The sequence below is a fragment of the Marmota monax genome, unplaced genomic scaffold (assembly GCF_021218885.2).
Source record: "Marmota monax isolate L192 unplaced genomic scaffold, Marmota_monax_Labrador192_F-V1.1 WCK01_AAM20220418_F8-fsc00053, whole genome shotgun sequence".
In the NCBI taxonomy this organism is placed as follows: domain Eukaryota; kingdom Metazoa; phylum Chordata; class Mammalia; order Rodentia; family Sciuridae; genus Marmota; species Marmota monax.
This window is the reverse complement of record NW_026693153.1, coordinates 7,320,506-7,343,307: the sequence shown is the minus strand read 5'-3', so window position 1 is coordinate 7,343,307 and position 22,802 is coordinate 7,320,506. Positions and strand designations below refer to the sequence as shown.

The following is a 22,802-nucleotide window of genomic DNA, read 5'->3' as shown; positions in this document are numbered from 1 at the left end:
GAAGATTAAAGCAGAATTAATATCATGGTCTTACACCATGATAGAGAGTTTGAATTTTATCTTCACTGGAAAACCTCTTAATCATTTTATGTATGGGACTGATGGAGACATCAAAGATAAGAGGACAATACAATTGTTTCTTGGTATTCCCAGGTGATCAGTTCCATAACCTCCACTTCCCATACCAATATCTGTGGATGTTCCTGTCCCTTATATAAAATAGCATAGTATTTGCATATAACCAACACACATCTTCTTGCATTCCTCTGTCTCCCTGTGTTGCTCAGGGATGGTCTAACCTCAGCAGCTGGGAATATAAGCATGTGCCATCATACCCAACCTCCTCCTGTGTGCCTTAAATGTAAGTCTTACTTAAGTAGCTGTTATATTGTATCATTTTGGGAATAAATACAATTTAAAAATCTGTACATGTTCAGCAGAGGTGCAGTTTGTTTTCTGGATATTTTCCATCTTCAATTAGTTGACTCCACAGATGCAATTGTTAATAGGGAAGGTTTACTTTAATAAAGAGAAGAGCAATTATTCAGTTGAGAAATAAGAGCAGTGGGAATGGAGTAGTCAGCTCTTTTAAGACATTTATGATGCAAAATTTTCTGAGTATGTTTATAGACTGGATGTGGAGAACATGAGAATAGAAAAGAAGGACATGTTCTGGTTTGAAAAATTAGATAAGGTGCATCAGTTTACAAGGGGTACTTTCAGGAAAAAGAGGAGACGATGTAAAATAATTGTGAGGTAATGAAATGAAGACATTTTCTAAGTTGGACCTCATGAGAGGTCTGAGCTAGAGACAAATTAAGGAGCCCTTGATGTGTAAGGGCTAAACAGGCAAAGGTGCTGGGGGGCTAGCAATATCCAGGGAATACGTGGAATATAAAAGTGATGATTATGATAGAACCATGATGGTCACTAAACAGAAAAAAGCAGACAAAGACACTGGAAAGGAGTCTTAAGAAAGGAGAGGGAAAAAGCAAAGACTCTGGGAGGGAGGTGTCAGAATATTTAAAAAATAAGGCAAATGTAGTGTCTCAGTAGCAAAATTTATTAAGGAAAACAATGCGAAATACTGCTAAAGATAAAGAAAGGATAGTTACTGAAAGGTGTTCACTAAAAATTAATTATAAGTCTCACTGGTGATCCATACTAATTTTTAAAAAAATGACTAGAAACAGGTCATTTAGGAAAGTCAATGATCCTTTTATTAAAAGGTTTAGGTATGTCTTCTCCTTTCTATTCTGGAAGGCTAGTTCCTAAGCATTTTGTGAGGGATAAGATTGTATGCCATGCTTGGTATATATTTGGTAGTCCCTAGGATAACTCAAATCCATATTGAAAAGTGCCATGGATAAGATGATCTTCAAAGAAAACTCTTCCAGGTATGAAAATCTATAATTCAAATTTAAAAAAACTTACTGAAGCAAAATGGCACATAATGACGAATTTTATAATGTCTTAAAATGGAATATAAATATATTCAATTTAATACTTTAAGTACCTCAATCTCAGACATTATCAACTATGATTAGATGCTTTTCTTTAATGATATCCTGAAATTCCCATTAGTTAAAACAAATATGAATAGCTATTGCATTTGCTTTGCAAGTTTTTGCTATCCCATAAAAAAAGATAATACAACCTACACTGCACATGAAAATCCCAAATTCAAGACAAAACATCATTTGTTCATTTTACATTAAAGCAAACATAGGCCAACAGACAAAACTGAGATTTTTCAATTCTATTTGCCGATACTAGACCCTTAACAGTATCTGTCCTTCCTTCTCTTAAAAAATTATAGGTTTTGGTCAGGTGGAGAAATACCCGTTAAGGTATCAAGATTCTGTCAGTTTTTCTATCACTGGAAGCAAATACTTTCCATTTACAAAATACACTGAGGTTATCAATTTAAAGGTATTATTCAAACATTACTCCAACCATAGATAAAAAATTGTAATTAGTGATCAGTTATATTAAGATAACCTAATATTAATTCTACGGCTAGACTACTTTAAAAAATGTCAAAAAGCCTTTCAATATTTATTGATCACCAACACTTAAAACATACAGATTTGTGGTAAATAACATTCTTTTTGTTGCTTTACTAATCTAGTAATCCAAAGCAAGATTTCATGTAGAAGCCCAGATTCCACCATGTGAATAATGGTATATGCCAAGTGTTTTGCTCAGTTTTTTAAATAATTTTAAAGCAATTCAAGTTACCCAGAATTCAAACTTAAAGTTTAAATTTTAATAGATTAATAAAAAATTCTTTATAAAAACATTACAAAGTTATATAAGATTATATTACTTATAAAATTTAAAAAATGAAGACAATGCTGCAAAACGGAAAAGGGGATTTCAAGAAATTTAAATACTGACAGGAAATTTGCTAAATTCTATCAAATACCAATGGTATAGAATCCTGGGATGAGATGGGGTGGTTGCAGCTATAAAAAAAATGTCAAAACATAGTTTTATGTATACAACTATCTTTATTTTTAATGATTATTAGAGAATTGAGTACTTTTGTGTACATTTCATTCATCTACAGTTCTTCTATAATTAAAATTAAATGAAGTAGGAAATGACCAGGGAATTTTATTAACATGAAAATAACATAACTAATTCAGAGAATCAATTTTCAGTGCTAAACGAAATAAGTGATTCAATATTTTAATTCTCTTGTTCTACTAGGATGATAGTAAGGTCAGGGAGATAAAATGACTTTCCAAACTAACAGTGGTGGAGGTCCCAATATTAAGTGACATTCCCTAGTTTTCATAGCTCATGGGTTCTTCCCTATATTGTATCTTTTCTGATTAAAAATAGGCCATGTTTCATTCTTTCATAGGAATGATCATATAGCTCTTGCATGGGCTAGCACAATGCTCCCCCCAAAAAAGACTAACATATAGTAATTCATTACTACATCAAAACTTGCATTAAAGCTGACTACTTAGCAAAAACATGCCTTCAGCCTGAAAGGAATGGAAATGACTCACATATGTGTAACTTGCCTATGTATAAAAAAAGTTTTACATGTGTATACAACTGAGAATTGTTTCAGCATAAGTTCCTCTGAATTGATTTGGTCAGGTACTACCACTGTGCAACTCCAGATTCAGAAAAAATCTTCCACCTCACCCAATTCAGGCATTGTTAAGCAGCCAGGCCAATTCTCCATAGCTATTACATACCAAAAGGATTTAATGGTCAGTTCCACAAAATCATACAAAGCAGTTCACCAGAGACTAATGCTTGGCCCAACATCAAAGAATGTTTATTAAGCATGTTAGGCTTGGTGATGCACATTTCCGGGGTGGTAGGGGGGCTAAGATGCTTGCAACCAAAAAGTTTAAGAACTTACTCCTGTAGATTTAAAAAATATATAATAAAAAATAAAATAAAAAACACGAAAGGAAAATAGCACCACTATTTTAGTCTTTGGAAGGTTTTTTTTTTTTTTTTTTTTTTTTGTATATACAAAGCTTTCTAATCAATTTTTTCGCCTTTGCCGGGGTAGTTGCCAATGACACCCCCCCCCCCCCCCCCGCGCACCAAAGAAAAAACCTTCAAGAGAGAAGTGGTTCGTTATTAAAAGGTTCTTTCAACTTAGTTCTAGGCCTTGGAAATAACAAAAGCAATTCATGTCACAACGTACCAATCACTGGAATCTGGGTTCCTTCCTTGTTATACAAACATTTGCAAATGTTCCCAATACCACCTCTAACAGAGATAATTGCTGTGTCACTGAGAAGCTAAAGAAAAGACCTCTGAAACCTAAAGGAAAATGTCAAAGAATATCGAAAACCTGTCTTCTCGGGCTACTCCATTCTCTACAAAACAGCCAGAAACGAGATTTTCTAAATTCATGTGCTGCCGCTTAGCAGTTACCAACTGATGGGAAGGAAGCCCCCTCACCGGCACAACCCTTCAAGGAAACGTTGCATCCGCTCGGTTCCACCTCTATGGCCCGAGGCAGCTTCTCACCATTTCCAGGTGGGCACCGGAACCTTCGGGATGTCCGCTTCCCAGGGCAGGACTGGCCCTGCCCTCCGGGGTCTTTCGTTCGCTGTTGCGCTTCAGGCCGCTAGCATCGCCCCGGCCTCCTGCCTCCCGGCGCCGCCGCTGCCGGGTCCACAGATACATGGCACCCGCGCCCAGCAGCAGGGGCGCTCCTACAGCCAGAGCCAGCTGCCATCGCGGCAGACCCCCAGTGCCCGGGCCCGAAGTCCCGCCGCCACCGCCCACTCCACTCCCGGAGCCGGGCGCAGCAGCTGCGACCACTGCTGCCTCCACCGGCTTAGAGGCGGCCATGTCGAGTGTCCTCTGCCACTGCCTCCCTGACAGTCGCGGGAGCCACAGTCACTAGGTAGTGTGAAAAGGAAGACCCGACCAAGTAAAGGAAAGCAATGAGCAAAAGAGCACGCTAGGAAGCGAGAGCGGACGGCAGGAAAGGGCCAGAGGTCACCGGAAGCCCAGGGCATGCCGGGCAGACCTGGCTTTGGGTCTCCTCCCTCTCAACCGTGGAGGGGGGCGTAGGGGAGAATCACTTCCGGGTTGAGAGAAATCGTGTGCGGTGGGCGTTCCTGGGCAGCCCTTTCTCTTTCCTTTTGCCTCACTGCTGTTTGGGGGAATCACTTCTGGGGTCTTGGGCCTCCAGTGGTAGCAGATATCATCCTGTCCACCTTCAGGGTGGAAGGACAGATGGCCCGCTCGCCTAGCGCAGAGGAGGAGAGCGCGCATACAGCGGGCTTGCCGTGTGCGGACGATCAGAGCACTGGATACGCGCCGCGGGGCACTCTGATTGGGCGAGAGAGACGGAAGAAGTGTGGAGGTTATTGGTTGCCAGGGGCAGTGGGCGGGGCGTAGGCCGAGCTGTTCAGCTGATTGGCAGGTTTTGGATCCCGTTTTCCCGTTACCGCCACGTTGGCTTTTCTTGGACCTGCCCGGCCGTTAGCTCTGCTGTCCGCGTGTGGAGGAAACCAACTGATTGGAAGGACATTAAAAACGAGCGAGGGAAGGGTTGAATAGCTTACTGAGTCGCCCATCTTCTAATCTCTACCATAGCGAGATTTTAGTTTGGATGAATTTGAGGTTATGGGGACGATAGAAGAGCGCAGAAAAACTGGGTTGAAACCGGCAAAGCCAGGTTGATTCCAGTCCAAAAGGGGTTGAGTGGGGTTCCTTGAGTCTCAATCTGAACCAGTTACGAAAGCAATGACGTGTGTGTCGTTAAGAGACCCTGGAACTGAGTAGGCAGAAATGCGAGGCCCCAGGCTTCCCACCTGCTTCCAGCCTTTCTTTATGTGGTTGTATCTTGAGCAGGATCCCATCCGACACCCCAGCCCACGCAGGCTCCCTGGAGTCACGCGCCTGCCCCAACGCTCTGATCCGCCTACCCTCGTGCTTGTTTTGCACTGTCTTCAGCTATCTCCTTCCCAAAATGTGATTTCAGTTCATAGGTTTTATATCTCTAAAAGCTTACATATGAAAATAACCGTTGCAAGGTTGTTGCAGTTAACGGTATTTTCAAGAAAAAAAGACAAGTAGGAATAGAGAATGAGAATCCATAACTGACTTCCCCTTTCAAGCATACTGGCTTGCAAAGCCTTATATTAAAAATTTATAATCATTCTGCGTTTAAATACAAGAGGATTCCCAACATAAAAGAAGTGCTATTCAAAGACAGAAAGGACATAAATAAGTTGTGCCAAAATGGACTGGATAAAATAAAAATACTTAAATTGGAAGTGTTTCAGGATCATTGCTTTTCTTTTACTTCATGTAGGTTCCATCTAAATAAATTGCGTTCAGGCAACAGGATTTGTTAGCAACAAATGTAAGAAAATGGGCTAAAAATAATAGCAGTGGAATTGGTTTGATAAAATAGTAATTGTTAGAGATGATCTACTTTCTCCCTTCCTGATCCCCCTTAACTCCAAATGGCAATTCTCTTGTCTCTTCAGGTAAAATTGGCCTTTTGGGGGGTTTTTCTGTCTTAAAATTTCAATTTTCTATGTCATTTTGGAAGATTGTAGGTTGCTAGTAATTATAAACTATTGGCAGGAACTAAATCGTTGAAGATTTAAAAAAATCTTTTGCTTGTTTACTGAAAAAGGTGATACATTATAATGCTTGAGTTCCAGAAGTTACAAAAGGTTTACTGTGAAAAGCCTACCTCTAGTCCATGTCCTCAGTCACACAGTTTCCCTTTGCAGAGGGCAATCAATGTTAGAATTTCTTGAAACATTTTTTTATATTAAGTAATACTTATCTGAAGGGTTTACTTGTTTGGTTTTATTTTTACTAAAGGCATTTGTAAATTAGTTTATTCTTGTTCCTTTCATAGTTTGTAAAGAACATCTCATTCCATTCTCTTCCATATTCATCGCTTTTCTCCCATTTTCTCTTCAATTTTCTCATTGCAGTGTAGAGCAGAATTAATAATGTTATTGGCTTTGCAACGTTGCTGACTGGTTGCATGCTTTCCCTGCTTTGAAATGGTAAAAACAGCTGGGTTCAGTAGTGCACATGTCACCTGAGTGACTGGTGGCTGAGAAGAGGATTGCAAATTCAAGGCCAACCTCAGCAGCTTCACAAGACATTGTCTCAAAAAAAAAAAAAAAAAAAAAAAAAAAAAAATTACTGAGTGTGCTCAGTGTGTGGCTCAGTAATAAAGTTCTCTTGGGTTCAATCCCCAGTATCAGAAAGGTTACAGTAACAATTTAATTAGATAATAGTTAAAAATTTTTTTTTTTAGGTTTGTTGCAAAATAGTTGACAGGTGTAGTTACTGGATTTTCTCACTATTAAAGGAGAAAAGTAAAACTATTCTAAAAAAATGAAGTTCTATGCATATTAACCTTTTTTTTTTTTTGGTATGTTATTAGAACTCAAAAGAAACAACTTTCTCCTTTGGATTGTATTTTAGGAAGAAGGAATTCTAGCTGAGTGTGGTAGCGCATGCCTGTAATCCCAGCAGATTGGGAGGCTGAAGCAGAGGAGGATCAAAGCCAGCCTCAGCAAAAGTGAGGTGCTAAGCAACTCAGTAAGACCCTCTCTAAATAAAATAAAAATAGGGCTGGGGATGTGGCTCAGTGTTTAAGTGCTCCTGAATTCAATTCCTAGTACACCCCTTCCCCTCACCCCTAAAAGAAGGAATTCTAATGGACGATGATTTGGAAGATGTGAATTTTTATTCTAGATTTTAGTACCATGAAACTTTTTAGTATCACTGTGGGCAACCTTGGTTTTTATAGAATGTGAGGGGTGGATCAGATGGGTTTTAAGGCTCTTTATTTTTTAAAATGGTATGATTCTTTCCCTATCAGTTTTCATTGCTGATGAAAGTCTTTCAGATTGGTAGAGTTGGTAGATAGATAGCTGAATTGGGGGGTGGGGGGGTGTCCCAGACCTTTGAGTCCACAAACATGCTTATATGGAGCACATCTATACACAGCTCTATACTTTTTCTGTGTTAGGTTTTATTCTGTTTTTATCTTCACTGAAAAGTTACTGGAAGAATTACCTGTACCTGTTACTTCTACTTTTTTATTACCCATTTGAATCCAAAATTTGTTATAACTTTACAATTACTCTGCTACTACTTTAAAAGTCACTAAATTCATTTTTGTTTTTTTGTTTCATAACCCTGTACTTGATACACTGTCATTTCCTCCTTCTCTGACCAATATCTAGATTGATATTGCCCAACAGAACTTTCTGTGATGTTTTAAGTATTTTAAATGTACGATGTCCAATATGCTAATCACTGCCCACATGTAGTTACTAAGCACTGAACTGCAGTTACTATGATTAAATATATTTTATTTAGTTTTAATTGATGTAAATAGTTTCATGTGGCGAATGGCTATTGTATTGGATAGCACAACTCTATATAGGAATTCATAAGAATGTTATTTTGTCTGCAGTCTCCATTAGTAATCAAAGTAAACCTCATTGCTTCAGGTTCCATTTCTTTGCAGATAATCTCTATTACCTATCTTGTGATGCAGCTTGTCTCTTTACCTCATTATGTTTTCTAGAACTTTCTGAGAAGATTGCTTGGATGCTTTGTTTTTGTCAGAAATATAGCTCTTAATCTCCCCCCGCCCCCATTGTTTGTTTTTGTATAATCCTTTTTTTCCCTCCCATTTTCTCATGAGGGGAAAAAAGAGGATTATATGAAAGGTCATTCTTACCTTATTAGTGACCCACACTTGAAACCTTAAACCTTTTAAAACCTCGTTTTCAACCCTACCCACCCAAGTGCACATGATTATGCCCATATAGGCACATGTAAACAGAAAATCAACTGTGAAGTCTTCAACAAGATCAATTTCTCTAATATAATTTTTTATGTTTTTCTTCTCTTCATATCCTTGCCACTTCCTCAGTTGAAATATAAAAACACCTAAATGTATGTGACACATAACATGTTTAATAAATATCTGCATTTTTTAGAACAACTAATCACCTTCTGAATATCCCAACTTTTAATAATATTACACTGGGGTTGGAATTTCAACATATTGATTGCAATGGGGAGGCACAAACGTTTAGTCTATACATTTATCTTATTTTTTCTTTTTCCTATTACCTTTATCTTTCCTCAACCCTGTGTTTGTTTTCCAGATACTCTTCCTGTCTGTAGTACCCCTCTTCTGTGTATCACCCTGCACTTTGATTTCACATACCTTTCCTACAGTATAACTACAATTGCATCCTTGAATCCAAAGGTTTTTAGAACCTCTCTACTTCTATGATAAGGCTAAATGTTTCTAGTCACTCATATCTCCCTTCATACGCTTCCTTGTTCTCCTTAATTCACATTGTTACCACTCAGCAATGTTTGAAATTATTTATGACCTTTCAGTAGGATGTAAGCCCCATGTTACCAGAAACTTTGTTCATCTTGTAGTCCCACAGTCCAGTAGATAATTGGTGTGGTGGTTAATTTTATGTGTCAGTTTACTGGGCCACAGGATCCCCTGCTATTTGGATATAAATATTATTCTATTTGTATCTATCAGGATATTTTGGGATGAGATTAACATTTCAGTTGACAAGCTGAGTAAAGAAATTTGCCATCCCAAATGCAGTTGCTGTGATCCAATCAGCTAAAGGCCAAAACAGGACAAAAAGCCGGACACATCGCTTCTTGCTCGACTGCCTTAAGTTTGGACACAGATCTTTCCTGCTTTGGACTTGAACTGAAACATTGGCTCTTCTTTGGTTTTGAGTCTGCTAGCTTTCAGATTTGAACAACACTATCAGCTCTTCTGGATTTCTTCAGCTTGCTGACTATAGATATGGGACTTCTCAGCTTCCATAAGCATGCTAGTAAATTCCTTATACAACACACATGCAATATAAAATAATTATATTCTGTTTATAGCTCTCTAATCTATATATGTCTCTTATCCATCTATAACTTGTTCTATTTCTCTGGAGAATCCTAATATAAATCTTGGTATCACCAATGAGATACTATTGTAATATATAATTGAACATCTGGAATTGATTTTGGAACTGGGTGATGGATATAAGCTAAATGAGTTTTAAGGTGTATGCTAGAAAAAGCCAAGATTGAAAGAACTGTTGGTAGAAATATGAACTTTGAAGGCAGTTCTGGTGACGGCTAAGAAAGAAATGAAGAAACTAGAAACAAAGCTTCCATATTCTTAGAGAATAGATAAATAGCCAGATGTGGTGGTACATGCCTATAATCCCAGAACCTTGGGATTGCAAGTTCAAAGCCAGCCTTAGCAATTTAGCAAGGCCCTATACAACTTAGGGAGACCCTATCTCAAAATAAAAAAGAAAAGCGCTGGGATGTTGCCCAGTGGTTAAGCGCCCCTGGGTTCAATCCCCAGTACCTAATAATAATAGTACATAAATAAATAATTTTGAAAAGAATGTTGGTAGGGATATGGATGTTAAAGGCCATTCTAGTGAGGTCTCAGAAACAAGGTACATGTTTTTGGAAACTGGAGGAAAGGCAATCCTTACAATCCTTATAAAGTGAAGAGAGTGACTATATTTTGTTCTAGTATTGTAGAAACTGGATATTCAGCAGAGGAGATGTCTAAGTGAAATATTGAAGGTAAGCTTGGAACTTCCTTACTGCTTATAGAAAAAGTGGGATAAGAGAGGCAAATTGAAGAAGGAATTGTTAATCCAAAAGGAGCAAGAACTTGGGAATTCGAAAAATTGAAAAAACCCTACAACACTTGTTCTTAAGAGAATACTAAGAGAATGGCTGATCAGCGATAGATGCTTTATTTTATTTATCTTGCATTTTATATAGTGTACATAGAGTCTTATCTAATCCTATATGTCAGAGAAAAATTATATATTTTCTTGTTTTGCATTGGACCATCTGCTGTGGTTTGAATGTGTCCCCCAAAATTCATGTGTTGAAAGATATAATCCCCAAATTCATATCTTGGTAGTATTTGGAAATGGGATTTTAAGAAGTAAGAGTTAGATGAGGTAATGAGGGTGTCTCTCTCCCCCCATGAGATTAGAGACTTCATAAGAAGAGGAATAATGACTGAGCTCAACACACGCCCTTGCTCTGCCATGTGATGCAAGAACATATTCCTGTCATATTATGGTATAGGAAGACAGCCTCACCAGCCACCCATACCTTGATTTTGGACTTCCCAGCCTCCAAACTAGGAAGGTTCTTTATAACTTACTGAGTGTGTAATCTTCTGTTATAGCAGCAGAAAACAGATTATGGCATTAGACACGAGTATATATTTCTTCCCCACAATTATCACATTGCTGCAATTATTTGTTCTCATTTCTGCTACCTGTGTTCAAATCTGAGTCCTTGAAGGATGGGATTCATATTCTAGTCATCTTTGTACTCTTGCATCTTTTACAGGATTGGACATATGATTGGTGCTTATTTACTTATTTTTCCACCCAACACAAAACCTGAAACATGGTTAATGCAGCATAAAGAGTTCTTAACTGCTACTGCTTTTCTATTACTCTTGCCAGTATTAAAACTTGTGCCACCATTGTGACCAACACCACTGGTATCAGTTAAAAACAAACTCATTTGCCACTGCTGCACCAAAAATAGTCTGCTTTCATTACACCCACCATTGTAGCTGCTAGCTCCAGTCCCTAACATGCTGTGGTCAATGCTCTCACTACCACCACTGCAACTGTTTACAAAGGGACCTGATTGGTTTGTGCTTTGTATCCTACTTTGTCCTATGTAGAATTCCCTGTTTTTCCTGAGCAGTTTTCCTCATACTGTTACTTTTTTCCTTATCCTGATGGTTTTTACCTTTTTCAATTCTGTCAAACTATCAGTTGAGTGGGAAGTACTGCTTTACTGCTCTGGGGGAATGTTATGTCATGATTCAATAAAGTGGCTCATCTTTTTGCTGTCAGAAGTTTCTGCATTTATTTTCAGGGGATAATCTTTAGTAACTATAGTTCCTTTTCCTTCACTGCAACATAACTCATATGTATATTTTATACATTCATTTGCCTCCTTTCTGCTTATTTACACAGATTTATAAGATCTTTCAGTCCTTATCAACTTAGCTCATTGCCACTCACAAGAATTTGCATCATTCACAAATATAGAAATATTTCCTTGTATTATAATTAATAAAGATATTACATATGGATTATGCTCATTATGCTGGGACAAGAGGGGGTTGAGGTCCAACCTGCACTTTGCTATTCATAGTCTGGTGCCAGGTTGGGTCTACCTGGAGAACGGTGCTCCTTTTTCTGATTTGCATGAAGATACTGGTCAAGTGATGGGCCTAGAAGTGGTGCATCCACCCCAAATGGATGTCTAGTCATTGATGGAACTTTATTTATTTATATGTGGTGATGAGAATTGAACCCAGTGCTTCGCACATGCTAGGCAAGTCTCTACCACTGAGCCACAATACCAGCCCTCTAATTTGTTCTTGTGTGTGTGTGTGTGTGTGTGTGTGTGTGTGTATGGTAAAGGGAATGAACTCAGTGGCACTAAGCCAAGTCCCCAGCTTTTTTTGTAATTTCTTTAGAGACAGGGTCTCACTGTTGCTTAGAACCTTGCTGTTGCTGAGGCTGGCTTTGAACTTGTGATCCTCCTGCCTCAGCCTCTGAGCTGCTGGGATTACATGTATACACCACTGCACCTGGCCTTCTAATTCTATTTAGTTTTTTTGTGTGGCGCTGGGGATAGAACCCAGTGCTCACACACAGTAGGCAAATGCTCTACTACTGAGCCACAACCACATCCCCTAATTCATTCTTCATAGACTAGTTCCTGGTTATGCAGTCCTGATCTTTGCATTAGTCTAGGCCTAAAACTGAAAGCCCCTAGGCTGTGCTTTTTTCCTATCTTTATGTTTTGCTGTTTTCCTCACTAGTGGAAAATAGCTTCAACTCCAAGAATGAGATGGAGATGCAATTTTGTTTAATTATGAAAAAAAACTACAAAGAATAATTTTTGTTCTTATGTAGTATTCATCTATTACAGCTTCACAAGCTTCCTCAAAATTTGTTTGATTAAAACAATTATTATATCTCATAATTTTGTTGCTGAGGAATTTGGAGAGGGCTTGATAGACTCTTCTCTACTGGTAGCAATAGAGATTATTCGGTGATATTCAGCTGGTGAATGGGTTGATATGGAGGCTTCAAGATAGTTTAAACAAGGTTAATAAAAAGGGAGATTATCCTGAGTGTATGTGACCTAATCAAGAGTGTCTTTAAAAGAAGCCAAAGAGATTGGGAATGAGAAAAATTTTTCCTGATGGTTGTGAATCAGCAAACTGCCTATGGAAAGGAACTCTCAGAGCTGAGAGTGGTCCCTTGTCAATAGTCAGCAAGAAAAATGTCCTACAACTGCAGGAAATCAAACTTTCCCAACTAGTGCACTAAGGCTGTGGTCTTCAAATACCTTCATTTCAATCAGAGACTTAATAGAGGACTCAATTAACTTGTTTTTAAATTCTAAGTGATGAAGACTATAAGATACTAAATTTGTATTAAGATGCTAAGGTTGTAACAATTTGATATACAGCAACATGAAATTAATAAAGATACATAGCAAAAATTAATGGTGAATTCTACCCAATATCATGTTTGTGACAACTTGATATGTAGCAATGGGAAACTATTAAAGCTATCTAAATAACAAAAATGAAAGGGGAATCCTACTTCATACTGTAAACAAAATGGCAAATAGATTGAAAATCTAAATATAGAAAGCAAAAACTTTAAACTTTGAGAAGAAAATGTAAATAAATGTCTTAAGGACTGTGTTAGGATAAAGCACAAGCTTGTAAAAAAACAAAATTGGCTACATTGTAATTTTTAACTTAAAACAAATGAAACAGAAAAAGTTGAAAGGCAAGACACTGGGAAAAGATATTTGTGATGAATAAAACTTTCAGGTTAATATACAGTCTATGTGAAGAACTGATATAGATCAATAAGAAAAGGAGAAAATGAGCAAGAAGATATAAATAAATTATCCAAAGAAGAAATGCAAACAGCAAATGCACATGTAAAATATTTTTAACCTTACTAATAAATAGGAAAATACAAATTAAAACAACAATGAGATTTCATTTTGTACCTATAATATTGGCAACAATTTAAAAATCTGGCAGTATCAGGTAGAAGGATGTCAGGAAATGGAATTGTACATTGGTTGAATTACTTAGAGCAACTGGTATTTTTTTTTTTTTTTTTGGATGTATCTGGCTCTTTTGCTCAACTGTTAGTGTTCAATACAATTGAAAATTCAGATACCTCCAATCCAGAAATTTCACTTCTAGGTGTAAATTCTAGAAAAAACCTTCACAAAACAACAATGTTTAGGGATAATTGTTTATAATAGCAAAAAGTGAAAATTACATGAAATCCTCTGTATTAGGGTTCTCTAGAACAGAATCAACAGGAAGTATAATTTTAAAAGGTGGACTTATTAAGCCAGAAGCTGGATAGTCCACAATGGCTGTCTGCAGGCTGGAAAGTTGGAAGAACCAGTAGCTAAGCAGTCTAAGAGGCTGAAGCCCCAGAACAAGAGAGGGATCATTGGTGCTGATACTGAATGCTTCTGGAGAATCCACTTTGGAAGAGTGAACAAACCAGAGTCTTGATATTCCTAATTGCAGCAGCAATCAAGAACCTATTTAAGAAGAATGGAGCTTACATTTGCTGCTGCTTCCTTCTTCTTCCAGCTTTTATTCCATCCAAGCCATCATCCTATTTATTGGTGCTGCCCATGCTTAGCAAGGGTCTCCGTTTCATTTGGCTTTCTCACATGCTAATCATTCCTAGACACACCCTCACTGACATACCCATAAACCTCCTAATCCTTGTTATCTCTTAATCCAATTTTACAATTCAAGTTTACAATTAATAATCAAATTTACAAGTCAAGTGTATAATTCAAATTAATCATTACATCCTCCTAGTAGAAGGATAACTCCCTAAGGTCACCATCACATCAAGAAATTGAACTCCATGTGTCCAAATTCACATCCCTTCAACCTCTCATAAGTGACTACAATTTTGAGATACTATAATGTTTTACCTGTATTCTCGACCCTCACCCTTACCCTCACCCTCACCCTAATCAGGTTATCTCACAAATATACAACTCTGGACACCATGGTTTAGTCTTGTATATTAAAGAAAAATAATACATTTTCTAAGTCTCTTTTAATGTGCAGTGGTGGTTGTATCTAGAGTCTGGAATAGATTCAGGTTTGATTCCTTCACAAGAATGTAGAAGGCAGATAACATCCGGTTGTCTCTAATGACAACCAGCCACTAACTCAATGGAGGTCAATGAGCCACTGACAATGTTTACTAAGTAAATGGAGAACCCCAAATGATAGTATTCTAATTCTATCATCTGGCTTTCATTTATTACTTAGAATGCTTTGACAAAGGGAAATCGAAATTCCAACTGTCTTACTTTAGTTCCTGAGTTTTTTTTTGAAAGATACTAGTAATCATTAATAGATTCCTTGCATTCTGTTGTGTCAGGAGCTTCCAAGGTCATTCCTGATCCACAACACACCAAAACTAATACCTTTCTTTAAGAAATCCTCTTTTGTTTTTGTGTTTTTGTTTATTTTTGTCTTTCATTGTTGATTAGTGAGAAATGGCATTTTGGGACCATAATCTGGGTGCTAGAGATGCTCATTGCATTTGGATACATCATTGTTTTCTAGGCCTTTTCAGTCAATAGAATGAGGATATAAATAATCTCTCAGGAGCTAAAGTGAAACAGTTGGAATTTCAATTTCATCTTGATATGTGCAGTTCATATTTATGTTTGCTGAAGTTAATTTGCTGGGTATAAAATTCTCAGCCCAGACTTTCTTTCTCCCTGTGTTTATCTTTTTGTGTATGTGCATACTTTTTATTATAATTGTGCTGACAGTATGATTAATGACAATGATACTTCCAAAGCAATGTTTTCTTGGTATCTTAATTAGTTTAGTATGTTTAACAAAGCATTTTTTGCAAAATCATAATCTAATCACCTATATCCTTTACAGCTTATTTTCTCTACTTTCTCCATCTATATTTTCTTAATTAATCTATCTGTTGAGGGACACCTGGGCTGGGTCCATAACTTGTCCATCTATATTTCCTTAAGGAATTTTTTAATTTAAACTTCAGTAAATATACTAGAACACGTACTGGTGGTAGTTGTTTTGGGTTGTTATTCTAAAATATACACTATACTTTTTCAATAGGTACTTTCAGGTCTTTTTTCAGGAAATTTTTCTTGAATACTTGTATTTGTCCTGTTCTCTTGTATTGGATTTCTTTTTCAGAAAGTTAATTATCTGTTTATATGTCTCCATATTTGCCAGTTGTTTTGAATTCTTCTTGTCTCCTTCATTTCTTTTTCATTAAAAATTATTTTTATCTTCTATTTCTTTTAAGGCATTATTGATTGTATTTTTTCACTCTTGTATTCTTGCTAGTTTGATTTCCATTTCTGAAGTGATTTCTGGTCAGTCTTCTGAAAGAAGAACTTTTTCAATAGCCATGTGAAATAATCTTCAGTTCTTGGAAAACAGGGCTGAGAATACAGCCCACTTCACAATCATCCTAATCATGGTACTCAGCAGGAATCTCCTGGAACAGGTCACATGGTGGAGTATTTCTGAACTGCTGGCTTAGTTGTCAGTAATGCATGGCTTTTGTTTATGCTTTTATTGGAAGGATTTCTACTTTGATTCTGAAGAATAACTTTGCTTGGTATAGCAATCAAGGTTGACAGTTGTTTTCCTTAAGGACTTGAAATACATTGTTCCATGCCCTTCTGGTTTTTAGGTTTCTACTGAGAAATCAAATGTTATTTTGATGAATTCATCTTTATGAGCAATGACATTTCTCTCTTGCAACTTGTAATATTCTTTTTGATACTGAATTTTTGGCATTTTAACTATAAGATGTCATGAAGATGTTCTTCTCTGGATGTTTCTATTTGGGGTTCTAAATGAATCCAGTATCTGAGTAGTCATCTTATTTCCAAAATTTGGGAATTTTTTTTTTATGGGGGGTACCGGAGATTGAACTCAGGGACACTCGACCACTGAGCCATATCTCCGGCCCTATTTTGTATTTTATTTAGAGACAGGGTCTCAATGAATTGCTTAGCACCTTGCTTTTGCTGAGGCTGGCTTTGAACTCAGGATCCTCCTGACTTAGCCTTCCAAGCCGCTGGGATTATAGGCATACCCCACCATGCCTGGCTGGGAAATTTTTTGTTATTATTTCACTGAATAGTTTTCCATGCTATTAGCCTATAATTTTACTCCTTCTTCAAGCTTGAGCTTTTTAAATTTTTATTTTAAAAATTTTACTTTTAAATATATTTTTCAAATGCTTTTATTAGTGCATTATAGTTATGCATAATAGAGAGGTTCATTTTGCCATAATCATACTTGCATGGAATTTAATTCACTCAATTTTAGTCCCCAGTTCTACTTTTTCTCCTCTGCTCCCTCCCCATGTCTTTGTCTACTCCACTGGTCTTTGTTGGATTTTTTTAAATTAATTTTTTAAAAATATTTTTAGCTGTAGATGGACACTTTATTTATTTATTTTTATGTGGTGCTGAGGATCCAACCCAGTGTCTCACTCATGCTAGGCAAGCATTCTACCACTAAGCTATAGCCCCAGCCCTGATTTATTTATTTTTATTTTAAAATTTGTACTTTATAGATATACATAGAGGTGGAATTCATTGTGATGTTCATATGTTTACACAGCATAATTTTGTTAAATTCATGCTGCATTTTCTCCCTTTCCCTATCCCTCCTCTATCCCCTTCACTCTCCTTTCTCTATTCCACCTGATCTTTCTGTTATTTTAGTGAAATCCATCTCTTCTCCTACCCATCCCATCACTTACTTTATTCTAGCTCCTTCATTTGAGAGAATACATTTGACTCTTGATTTTATGAGTCTGGCTTTTTTTCACTTAGCATGAGTTTCTCCAGTTCTATCCATTTATTGGCATATGTCAAAATTTCATTATTCTTTATCGCTGAGTAAAGCTCCTTTGTGTATGTATATGTTTTCTTAATTCATCCATCTGTTGAGGGGCACCTGGGCTGGGTCCATAACTTGTCTATTGTGAATTATACGGCTATAAATATTGAGGTGGCTGTATCCCCATAATATACTGATTTTAGTTCTTTTGGATAATTGAGGAGTGGGATAGCTGGGTTGTATGGTGTTTATATTTCTAGTCTTTTGAAGAATCTATATACTGCTTTCCAAAGTAGTTGTACTATTTTTCAGACCCACCAACAACATGAATGTACCTTTTCCTCCACTCCACATCCTCACCAGCATTTAGTATTTGTATTCTTTTTTAAAACTTTTAATTTTTTATATTCTTAATGATTACCATTCGAACTGGAGTGAGATAGATTTGAATTTCCCTGATTTCCAGGGATTCTGAACATTTTTTTTGTATATTTGATGTCTATTTGTATTTCTTTAAAGTGTCTGTTTAGTTCTTTTGTCCATTTAGTAATTGAATTATTTAGTTTTTTTTTTGTTTGTTTGCTTGTTTTTGGTGTTAAGATTTTTGAGTTCTTTATATTTCTGGATATTAATCCACTATCAGAGGAGTAGCTGACAAAGATTTTCTCCTATTCTGTAGGCACCATCTTTATGGTCTTAATAATTTCCTTTGCTATGCAGAAGCTTTTAAATTTGATGGTGTCCCACTTACTGATTTTTGGTTTTATTTCTTGAGCTTTAGGGGTCTTGGAAAGTAACTTGATACGTCTGCCAATGTGTTGGAATATTGACCCTATGTTTTCTTCTAGCAGTTGCAAAGTTTCTGGTCTAATTCCTAGGTCTTTTATCCACTTAGAGTTGACTTTTGTGCAAGATGGGAAGAATTTAGTTTCATTATTCCATGTATGGTTATCCAAATTTGCCAGCACCATTTGTTGAAGGGGCCAGGATTTCTCCAACACCTGTTAGGCATTGTAACTATGTTGCTTGTATTTCTTTTTTTTTTTTAAAAAAAACATTTTTTTTTAATCTTAACATTTATCTATTTATTTTTTTTAGTTATCGGCGGACACAACATCTTTGTTTGTATGTGGTGCTGAGGATCGAACCCGGGCCGCACGCATGCCAGGCAAGCGCACTACCGCTTGAGCCACATCCCCAGCCCATGTTGTTTGTATTTCTGCCTTCTATTCTCTTCTACTGGTCTTCATGTCTTTTTTTGATGCCAGTGCCATGCTGTTTTTGTTACTGTAGCCCTGTAGTATAATTTTAAATCAGGTATCATGATATCTCTAGCATCACCGTTCTTGCTCAGGATTACTTTGGCTATTCTGGATCTTTTATTCTTCCAAATGAATTTTAGTACTGATTTTTCTAGTTCTGTGAAGAATGTTATTGATACTTTGGTGGGGAACATGTTCTTAGATAGGTAGAATTAATATTGCCAACATGTATATATACCAAAAGTGTTATATAGATTCAATGTATTCCCCACCAAAGTATCAATAAATCTAAGATCTTCAATTTCTTTCTTCAGTGTTCTATGGTATTCATTGTAGAGGTCTTTTACCTCCTTGGTTAGATTTATTCCCAGATTTTTTGGGGGGTTATTGTGAATGGGGTAGTTTTTCTGATTTTAAACAGATCTACTGTTATAATATAGGAAAACTTGAATATTGATCTTGTATCCTTGATATATATATATATATATATATATATATATATATATATACACACACATCCTTTATAATGTTGAGGTATATTCCTTCTATCTCTAGTTCCTCCAGCATATTAAATATGAATGGGTACTTGTAAAATTTTTATATATTCTTCTTAGATATACATAAAAGTATATACATATTTTGGCATATACACATGGAATATATCTGGTCTATAGTTTTCTTTTGTTGGTGTATCTGTGATTTTGGTATCAGGGTTATACTGGCCTCATAGAATGAATTTGGACATGTTCCCTCCCTTTTTATTTTATGGAATAATTTGGGGAAGATTGCCATTGATTATTATTTAAAGGCCTGATAGAATTCAGTTGATATTTCATCTGGTTGTAGATTTTTCTTTCTGGTAGACTTTTAATTGTTGCTTCAATCTCATTGCTTGATATTGGTCAGTTTAATTTTTCTATATCTTTCTGTTTCAATTTGGACAGGTCATATGTATCTAGAAATTTCTCAATGTCTTATAGATTTTCCAATTTATTAGAGTATAACTTTTTAAAATAGTTTCTAATGACCCTCTGAATTTTAGAAGTGACTGTGTGATATTTCCTTTTTCATCTCTAATTTAGTTTATTTGGGTCTTCTCTCTCTTTTGGTTATTTGGGCTAAGGATCTATCAACCTTTTTATCTTTTCAAAGAACCAATTCTTCATTGCATTGATGCTTTGTATTTTTAATTCTCAATTTCATTAATTTCATCTCTGATCTTAAATATTTTCAGACTTGTACTGATTTGGGAATTAGTTTGTTTTTCCTTTTTCTAGGGTCATGAGGTAAACTATTAGATTATATATTTCAGATGTTTCTGTATTTTAGTATAGGCACTCAATTGTGTTTCCTCTTATTATTGCCTTCATACTGTTATAGATTTTGAGATGTTATATCTATTAAGAATTTTTTGATTTCTTTTTTTTTGATGACATCTCTTATCTAAAAGAGTAGTGTTCAATCTCCTTGTGTTTATGTGGTTTCTATAATTTTTCTTGGTGTTGATTTATAATTTTATTTCATTATGATCTGATAAGATGCATGGAATTGTGTTTTTGTTGTTGTTATTTTTTTTGTTTTGTATTTGCTAAGACTTACATTGTGACCTAGAATATGGTCTCTTTTGGAAAAGAGCTGCTGAGATGAAAGTGAATTATCTGTTTTGGAGAGAAATTTTCCACAAATGTTGCTTAGGGCTTCACTAAGTTGCTGAGGCTGGTTTTGAACTTGCAATCCTTCTTCCTCAGTGTCCAAGCTGCTGAGATTACAGGTGTGTGCCACCGTGCCCAGCCCTCTTCATTGGTTTTTGTGTCTGGATGACCTGTCTATTGGTGAAAGGGGTGTGTTGAAGTCACCCAGTATTATCATATGAGGGTTTATCTGGAATTTAATGTTTTTAAGTATTTTTTATGTAATTAAATTTATTGATATTTGGAGACTAATTGTTTCCTTTAGGAGTATGTAGTGACTTTCTTGGTTTCTTCATATTGCTTTTCCTTGATATCTGCTTTGTCAAATATGAGAATAGCTGCTTTTGCTTGTTTTTTGATTTGCATGGAATTTTCTTTTCCATTATTTACCTTTCAACCTGTAGATGTTTTTGCCTATGAGGTAAGTCTCTTGCAAACACCATATAGTTGGATCTCGTTTTGTAATTCATTCTGTCATTCTGTGTCTTTATATATGGGAGTTTGAGACAATTTACATTCAGTGTTATTATGGATAGATGTTTGTTATTTCCTGATATTTTGTTTTGTTTTTATGTATAATTCTGTCTTAATTGTCATTTTGTTAATTCCTCTTGTAGAGCTTCATTCATTTGAGCAATTTGGGGTTTATTTTTGAGTTCTTCTGTTTGTAGTATAAGTATTTTTGTAGTGCTGGCTTAGAAGTTATGAATTCTTTTAGCTTATTCTTATAGAAAGTTTTTATTTCTGCTTAACTTGGAAAGATTGCTTTTATGGAATGTATCATCGTAGCTTGCAATTTTTTTTCCAGAGCTTAAAATATCATTCCAAGCCCTCTTTGATTTTAGCATCTGAGTTGATAAGTCAGAAATGAGCCTGTTTAATTTACCTCTAAATATGTGACCTGACACTTTTTTTTTCCCTCAATGTTCAATATTCTTTCTTTATTTTTGTGTTAGTCATTTTGATTATGCTCTGTCTTGGAGAAGTTCTTTTTGATCTCATATATTTGGGGTTCTGTATGACACCTGTATGTGAATGTCCACCTAATTTCTAAGGTTAGGAACATTTTATGCTATCATTGTACTGAAAAGTTTTTTGATGCCTTTAGTCTGTCTCCATGTTCTCTTCTATCCTAACTTGGTCTCTTTATATTGTCCCAGTTTTCTTTTATATTATGATCATGATCTTTTATTTTTGTCCTTTATTGAGTACTAAGTATTCAAGTTCATATACCCTGTCTTAAAAGTCCTGAAGTTCTTTTTGAAGCCTCAGTTTCTATTTCATATATAATCAGTTGGTGATACTTTCAAATGACTTTAATATGGTTCATTTTATCTTTCATTTCCAGGAGTTCTGATTGGTTTCTTTTCATTATCTCTATTTCTTTTTCAAAGTTGCCTTTCACCTTTTGTATTGCTTTCTTCATTTATACCTTAGATATATTTTAAGCCCAGTGAATATTTTAATAATTAGTTTTTCATCTCTTTGGAATTTCATCTATTTTCATATCTGTGGGTTTCTTTGGGGATTGTAAATTTTGGGGGAAGACTTTTTTGACTTTTTCCTCATGTTTTCAGAGGTCTTGGACTTGCACATCTATTGAGATAGATTCCTCTTCTTTTATGAGTATGTCCTTTGTCATGGATTTCTCTTTTCAGAGATTTTTCTTTTTTTCTTCCTATGTAAATAGATGTCCAGGAATGCAACCAGAGATCTCCCTCTTGCTGTTCCTACTTGGGGGCTGGTCATTTGTTTGGGATTTTTTTCCTGCCCTATTCTATGTTTTGATATATTGTTTGTGCTCTGGCGGAGCTAGTTCATTTGAAGTGATTTACTATTACTGACTGAGTTGTGAATATAGTTCAGCAGCAGGATCTCTTCCCTATGAACTAGTAGTGTCCCAATCACTTTCAAGCCCCTCTTAGAGGCAGAGGAGCAAGGAATAGCAATACTGGTAGCAATGAATGTACAACCTTAAAATAAATGACTGGTGCCTACTAGGACATCTATAACACTAATTTCCATCTGAGGAGGAATTTGGGGTCAGCATTTAACATCAGCACCAACAATAAATAGCTGTGAACTAAATCAAATATTAAACAGAAGATGTCAGTTACATCATCTAATGTATTAATAATCACAACATCATGAATGGGGTAGAAATTACAAAAATGAAATAGTTCTATCAGCAAAATTACAGTTTCTTAAAGAGAAAATAAGGTAGGAAGAGAAATTTTGAAATATTTAAAAAGCGAATGAGGAGAATAAGGATAGAGGTAGCAGTTGGTGGCTATAAAGAAAGAGAAGTTAAAAATAACTAAAAGTAAA

At 36.0% G+C, this 22,802-nt stretch overlaps 1 protein-coding gene across 1 annotated transcript in view; it reads right to left on the bottom strand.

The window, feature by feature from the left end:
* Tomm70 (translocase of outer mitochondrial membrane 70) overlaps positions 1 to 4,745 on the bottom strand; it is a 33,718-nt gene extending 28,973 nt beyond the window's left edge. The window contains exon 1 of the mRNA XM_046455275.2: positions 4,012 to 4,745. Within this exon, the coding sequence (XP_046311231.1) occupies positions 4,012 to 4,338 (327 nt within the window). The 5' untranslated portion in view covers positions 4,339 to 4,745. The remainder of the gene's footprint in view (positions 1 to 4,011) is intronic.
* Positions 4,746 to 22,802: the final 18,057 nt, after the last annotated feature.